This window comes from Trichechus manatus, unplaced genomic scaffold, assembly GCF_000243295.1.
Source record: "Trichechus manatus latirostris isolate Lorelei unplaced genomic scaffold, TriManLat1.0 scaffold00320, whole genome shotgun sequence".
Classification (NCBI taxonomy): Eukaryota; Metazoa; Chordata; class Mammalia; order Sirenia; family Trichechidae; genus Trichechus; species Trichechus manatus.
Genome location: NW_004444256.1, coordinates 55,552 through 62,876, shown reverse-complemented (window position 1 = coordinate 62,876; position 7,325 = coordinate 55,552). Strand labels below are relative to the sequence as shown.

Sequence of the window (7,325 nt, the reverse complement as noted above, 5' to 3'; positions counted from 1 at the left end):
CAAGGGTCTAAGCAGGGAGATGATGTAGGATGCTGTTGAAATTATCCAGGTGGGAGATGATTGTGGTTTTAGAACAGGGTAGTTGTAGTGGGGACAATGAGAAGCAGTCACATCTGGGAATTGGTTTGGAGTGCATTCCTAGAGGTGATCTAATTGGTTTAACTTATTTGGTTATAAAAACATTATTTTTCTTCATGTTTTGAAATATCCTCACCTATTTCTCTTGCCATGAAAAAAATAGTGACTAATATCATAATTACTAAAACTCATGACTCTTACAATGACTTTGCACAATTCCTGTTCCTGTGTTCCTGAGAACATAGAATGTATGTTGTTTCTCTCTGCCTTGAAGACAAAGAAATATACCTTAATAGTTTTCGAAGCCCTTGCAAAAAATATTACCAATGAAAGACATTCTCATCATTTTGTTCCCATTGGCAGTCAGGAAAACACATGGCTTAACTCCGTCTGGCTGTCCAGTAAACAGATTCTCTGTCCTTGTACTGATCTGCTTTGTCCTCATATAAGTAGTCTGTTGTAAGTATACATAAGCCAGATTTTCCAATTGCCTTGGAGTCTATTCCAACTCAAGGCAACCCCATGTGTGTCAGAGTAGAACTGTGTCCCATAGAGTTTTCAATGACTGAGTTTTCAGAAGTAGATTGCCAGGCCTTTCTTCCTAGGTACCTCTGGTTGGACTGGAACCTCCAGTCTTCAGCTTAGCAGCTGAGCAGCTTAAACATTTCCACCACCCAGGGACTCCAAAGCAGAGACTAAGAGATCATTGTAAACTATAAATTTATGGGATAAGGTTTTGTAAATTTGGCTTTAAGTAGATTGTTGCTTAACTTCTGCTGTATATATTAACTTCTGTACAGAGTGGGGATAAATTAAAGTTTATTTTCCTACAATATTCTATTGTCAAGGTAATTATATTTTATTTGTCTTATGTTGATCAAAAGACTTCCATTATAAATGTTGTGCTCAGCCTAGGATTCAGAACTAAAAGCCAAGACTTGGGACTTATTTGTTCATCTAATAAGCATGTACAAGTTCTTTTTTCACTTTGTTTTAATTTCTAAGAGCCAGGTAGCTTTCTGTCCAAGGACAAGACAGTCTTTCCACTGAAGGATGTTGAAAAGTGTTGTCGATTTAAACTCTGGAAAGAGCTTTGTTCCCAGAGACACTAACCAATTGCTATTTGAATTCAAACATTTTGAAAACACAGGTCCACAAGCCACACATCAGGAATCGAAGGACTCAGGCCAGATTTAATACGCTCAGCTTCTCAATCCAGGCTTAGCAGCAAATGCTACAACCAAATATTTAATTCCTTTCTTTTCTGTGTGTTTGGGTTACATACTGACTTCCAGATTCTGTTGTGTTACTCTCCTGACCTTCCTGTTCTTCTCAAATTCTCTAAAGCAGCAAAGAGAATTCTGTGGTTTCTGCTCACAAATGGCTTCCAAAAGCCAATTGGGCGTCTTACATTAAAATTTAAAATATCCCATCAACAATGATTTGATACCATAGCTTTTGAAAAATTATGTTTGAAGTGTTCCCTTACAGCCAAGAAAATGATAAATGTTGGTCTATGTTAGTAGTTATTTATTTACTAAAAATTGGCCACATGGAGTAATAGAATTTTAGAACTTGAAGGAGAATTGATCAGTGGTCATCCAGGGGAGCTGCCTCACTTTACAAAAGATTAAACTGGAGCTTGGAAGATTAAGTAACGTTCTCAGAGCAGAGTCAGAAGAGGAACCCAGGTTTCCTAACTTTTAACTTCATTGCTTTTTACACTTGGTATTTTTAATTTCAGAATTCATATTGAATTAAAGGGTTACATTGATTTAGCCTGATGCTTAGATTTGAGGGAAAAAAATCACATTAAATATGCACTGATAACTTCTGAGATTTGCAAAACTTGGAGATCTCCCAGGGAACACAGAATAAAATGTTTCAATATGGTATCCCAGGGAAAGAATGCCTTTTCCCCACCTCATAATTAATCTGAAAGATTCCTACAGCGAACTAAGAGGTTTCTAATGAAATACTAAGCTACGTTTAGACTTGGAGCGATGAAAGGTTCTTTGTTCTCCTTTGAAAAGTTTCCAGTGCTGAACAATTTGGCTCCCAACACAGGCATGTTTTTGACCACCTGCAGACTCTAATCTACACAAATTTATTTGGTACAAACTTTCTTCTACGTCACCTTATTCAGTATAATCCCAGAGCGGTTTATTGCTAATGTTTAACAGCATTAATAAGAGAACAGCTGCTCTCAAGGGATCTGTCCTGAAAGGAAAAGAAGAAAAATTGAGCTTTTGTTAGCTTCATCCCTATGAATGTGCTACTATGAATGTGTATAACTTTCAGATGGAATAATCACCTTGAGCAATAGAGTATTTCCTACAACTGTGATTCAAGTCTTTCCTTCAACCAGTGGCCATCTGTAACTCTCTTGATTCAACTGATTAGGTTAAAAATTATATTAACATTTCCAAATTTCTCCTCAACAGAAGCTTATGTCTACTTAACTACAACAAAAAGAGTAAGAATATACAAGTAGATGGCTTTGGCAGAAGAGTAATTTTTAAATTTTCTTTCAAAAATCTAATGTATTCATGTATTTTATTAGCTTTGACTGAAAGAGTATAATTTAAAATAAATTTTAGTTTATATATATATTAGGAAACTTTTAAAGGGGCCTTGGTGGCACAATAGTTAAGTGCTTTGCTGCTAACCACAAGTTCGGCAGTTCGAACCCACGAGCTACTCTGGGAGAGAAAGATGTGGCAGTCTGCTTCTGTAAAGATTACAGCCTTGGAAACCCTATGGGGCAGTTCTGCTCTATCTTATAGGGTTGCTATGAGTTGGAACCGATTCGATGGCAATGGGTTTAAGGAAGGTTTCAAATGAAGAAATTGCTATATGGGGTCATGCCCCAGGGTGGCATGCCTTCTGCCTGTGCACATGTCCCTCACTCTGCCTGGAGTACTAGCCTCTTCTTCACCCAGTGACATAACTCTGTACCTAAATGCTATACAGTTAAAAAGTAACTTGAGTGAATTCATTGCAGTGGTTGACTTATTCAAGTTCCCTCAATTTTGTGCATCATCTGGAACTGGCGTTCCCATTTGGTTGTTTACCAGAATGTTTGCAAGAGCACACCCTTGTGTTTGTATCATGGCAAAGAGCATCGCTGGCTCTCCTAGCTGGAGTTGCTGAAATCGCAGACGTGGATGTACAAGACGGTTCTCTCAAAATGAATCAGAGGCCTGTTATCTATTAATATAATCCATCCTTGCTCAGTAACTGCTCATGCTGGCTTCAGTTGCATATTGGGTGAATATAGCAAGAGTTAGACTTGGCTGCCCACTTCCACCTCTTATTTATTAGAAACAGAAATAGTATACTCCTAAGAGACCCACTGAGATAAGGAGTTTCAATTACCTGGAGGGGGCCGTAGGAGACAGATGTCAGAGAAGGTGTTGAAGTAGTAGGGGCCTCATAGCTTAAACAGCTTCGTACATGGGCGTTCCCTCATGGCTTGGAATGAACTTTATTTCCAGCCGGCACATTCTCACGCACTGGAGCTGGTATCAATTTCATTTAGTGCTCTGCCAGTTCCCTTCCACTGTGGTGCTCACTTTTCCTTGTGTCCTGTCTGCTTGGCATCTGTGGGTCTTTGCTTTGGACAATTGAGGCCCTAAGCATGTGCTCACCTTGCTTATTGAGTAATCTATCCCTGCATATATGTATCCCTTTGGTACTTAACTCCTGTGAATAATCGGAAAGGAAATAACTTTCCTATACTCAGTATACAAATGAATATTCTAATTTGGTGTTTTCTCAGGAAAGAAAACTTTCCAAAGGAGGAAAATCTTCTGCCAAATTACTCAGCACCTCCTGGAGAACCACAAGATGTGGAAGAAGGTCATCGAAGAGGAACAGCGGTTGGCAGGCATGGAAAGGCAATCCCTGGACCAGTGCTCTCAGCAGCACTCCTCAGAACAGATCCAGGCCATCAGGGAAGAAGAGGAAGAGAAAGGAAAGCAGGGAGTGGAGGAGAGCCCACCCCCAAAGCCGAACCAGTGACAGTGGGTGGAGCAGGCTGTGGTTCCAAACCGATTGACTTGTCACAGACTTTTCAAGCCAGGACAACACTTAGACACAACACTGTAGAAATATGAGAAGATGGACAAATGGCTGTTGCATTTGGGGATTCTTCGCATTTTATGTGTTTATTTTTACAGTGAGTTACATTGTTTAAACTCTTGCTCAAAGAAGCTTTCACACTTTGACACCAGCTTGTAAGAATTTTTTTTAAGGAGGAAATATATATGTGTGTGTCTATATAAGCTCACACATAGATACATGTAAATCATATTCATACACACACACACATGCACACATGCACATAGACCAAAAGCCGGGATTACTGGCTCATAATTTAGTAGCATTTATATTAAGTATATAGTGGTCACTGTGATATAATAAATCGTAAAGGAAAACAAATCACAAGGGAAAAGGTGCGGCTTAGCAAGGAAACAGTACAGCAAATGTAGGTTAGCAACTAAGCAGCTTTTGCTCTAACACTGAGGGATGAAAGTTCCAGAGCATTATTCGAATTCTGACGCATCCTGCCAATATCGTGTGTGTGGACACGCATATGTGTAAATGTGTGTAAGCAGTGATTGAAAGGGTGCCTGTGTGTATGTGTGTTGGTGTGAATGTAGAGAGAGACTTTTATAGTTTTAGTAATTCATCAAATAACTGTAGCAGATGACTCAGTACATGTGAACAAACAGAAGGAAGTTTATTCTGGGGTGTCTTTGAGAGGCAGCTATTCTAAATGCCGTCTGCCTTTTAGCTGCAAGAAAGCTTCCTTTGCAGATAGAGTGTGTTCATGGGCTGCTCGAGAGGGCCACGTGATTGGTACTACTGCTATGCACCACTTGGAGGCACTCTATAACCAGCCTCCAACCAGAAGGAAAGGCATTTTCCAATCTAGGCGCCTAGTGAATGTATAGAAGGCTGTGTGTCTGTCTGTGAGTCTGTGTGTCACTCATCTAAGATCAAATCACCATTTAAAGGGATGACATTCTTTACACATAAACACTTCTAAGAAAGAGCTGGAGTCAGGTTAGAATTCTGAAAGGTTGCTGGAGAAGGCCTGGGAAATTACATTTAACAGTGATCACCTATGACTTCTTAATTTGCTGCAAAATGTGTGCTAGAAAAAGAAAGAAAGGCAAACAGAAATCCTGTCTGGAGTTTTTAGAGACGGGGGAGAGAATTTCTACCTAGTGTTTTGGTGGTGTTGACATGGTGAGAGCCTGATTCTTGGCAACTGTTGAAGACTGGCTTTTGGAGGGTAAAGGTCCCACTGACAACCCCTGTCTGGTATTCCACGTGGGGTGTGATGGGTCAGTTTCTAGCTGCAATCTGGCCCACTGTCATGCTGCTTTTGGCAGGGAAGATTATAGAGCGATTGTTTTGGAATTGGGCCAATCATTGAAAGTTGTTTTTGTTTTGTTTTTGGTTTGTTTGTTTATCTACACTTGTTTATGCTGTGAGCCAAACCTCTATTTAAAAAGTTGATATTCACTTTCAATATTTTATTTCATATTATTATATTCGTCATGAATAGTTATCTTGATGTAAATATATAAAGATTTTTGTTTTTGGTTTTGTAGATAGTAAACTCTTTACAAAAAAAAAAAAGAGAAAAGGGAAACATTTTTATAGTTATATTTTAACCACCATTTTTATACATTTTAGCCATCTCCAAGCCCAAGAAGAGAATGAAGGTTCATTTGCATGGGGCGAGGGACAGCCACTCATCTACCCATTCTAATTTAAATAATAATCTGATCTAGTCATTTTATGCCAATTTAATGAGGATGCTGCAGAGAATGTTTTTTCACTAGTAGTTTTCGCTAACTGAAAGAATTCTGGGTCCATGTCTCCCAGATGAAAGACTTTCTTATCCAGAAGATGCAGAGTGTTTTATAATCAGTGGACATCTCTTCCCAACACTTTTTGGTTATAACTCTTCCTACAGACCTGTATATGGCCCTGCTCAGCATCTAAACAATCTTAGTTTGATAGTGATTTTAACCCTTTATTTCCTCCGAAGTCATAGAATAGAGTGTTGACATTAAAAATGCCTTTGTTTCTCGTAAACAGATATTGTTCTCTTCTGAGGCAATGATTTTCCAATAATCTACAGTATTTTTTCAACTAAGGCAATGATAATACAAATCAAAAATAAACATTGCTTTAAGACCACTTTTCCAATAAGTAGGGCAAGTGAGAAAAAGATCAAATGGACCCAGACTTCTACCTAAATAACTAGAACATATTTCAGTCTTTTTGAGTTGACACTACGTCATCATTATTTAGGACTTACTGTGTTCTTTCCCGTTTTTCTTAGTATTGCCTGTATATCTCTCTGTCTGCAGAAATGACTGTGAGTCAAATACATCTCCCTAATTAGTTTACTTTTTTTCTTGCCTTTGCAGTTAGGAAAGGAAAATAACGCATCATGTATGCTTACATATCCGTTATACCTGATTGCAAATGCTTTTCCCTCTTCCAAATGCTCTACATTTCTGAAATAAATATAAGTCGAGGAAAAATCTAGGTGTGGAGTGAGTAGGATGATGGAAAATGCAAAAATGAATTAAACATTTGTGAGTACATAACTGTATATTCCCGGCTTTCGCAAAACTGTGCGACCCCAAGCACGAGACCGTGTGGCTGCCAGAGTGTCGACCTCAGCAAACGGTCTGGTTTTTGTTTGTTAACTTTGTTTTGTTTTCAGGTTCATGAAATGGTAGGAATAATAGTAGCCACAGCGATTAGAACCTCTTCAGAATTATGTTTATCAGTCCAGGTATATTGATTATTAAAACTAGAGGTCAATTGAAAAAAAAAAGGGAGGGATGGATATTCATCAATTGGGTCATTTTTCTGCACAGACAAAGAATGCTTAGGGATACAAAAAAATACTTTCTGCCTGTAATATTCTCCTCCTCCAGGGTGACAGCAATATTACTGGGTTCACTTCCAACTCCAGAGCTTACTTCCTGTGGTGCCAGAGTACTTGTTGCAATTTACTACATTTTCTATCAGCCTATTTGTAGGCGCTGTTGTATTAACTCAGGTCTTTCAAAAGAAGAAATTTCTAATCCACTTGGAGAAAAGGATAATTGTATAGGAAACCATAAAGTCAAAAGAAGGAAAAATTGGAAGTGGTTACCTTGATGTCAGTTGCTTGTTCTCTGTTAAGTAAAAGAGCAGGTATATTTGGAGAG

General features: G+C 38.6%; 1 protein-coding gene across 1 annotated transcript in view; it reads left to right on the top strand.

Moving 5' to 3' along the window:
* The window catches only part of PDE3A (phosphodiesterase 3A), a 369,019-nt gene extending 362,551 nt beyond the window's left edge, over positions 1–6,468 (top strand). Inside the window, exon 16 of the mRNA XM_023725502.1 lies at positions 3,860–6,468. Within this exon, the coding sequence (XP_023581270.1) occupies positions 3,860–4,101 (242 nt within the window). The 3' untranslated portion in view covers positions 4,102–6,468. The remainder of the gene's footprint in view (positions 1–3,859) is intronic.
* The last annotated feature ends 857 nt before the right edge of the window (positions 6,469–7,325 follow it).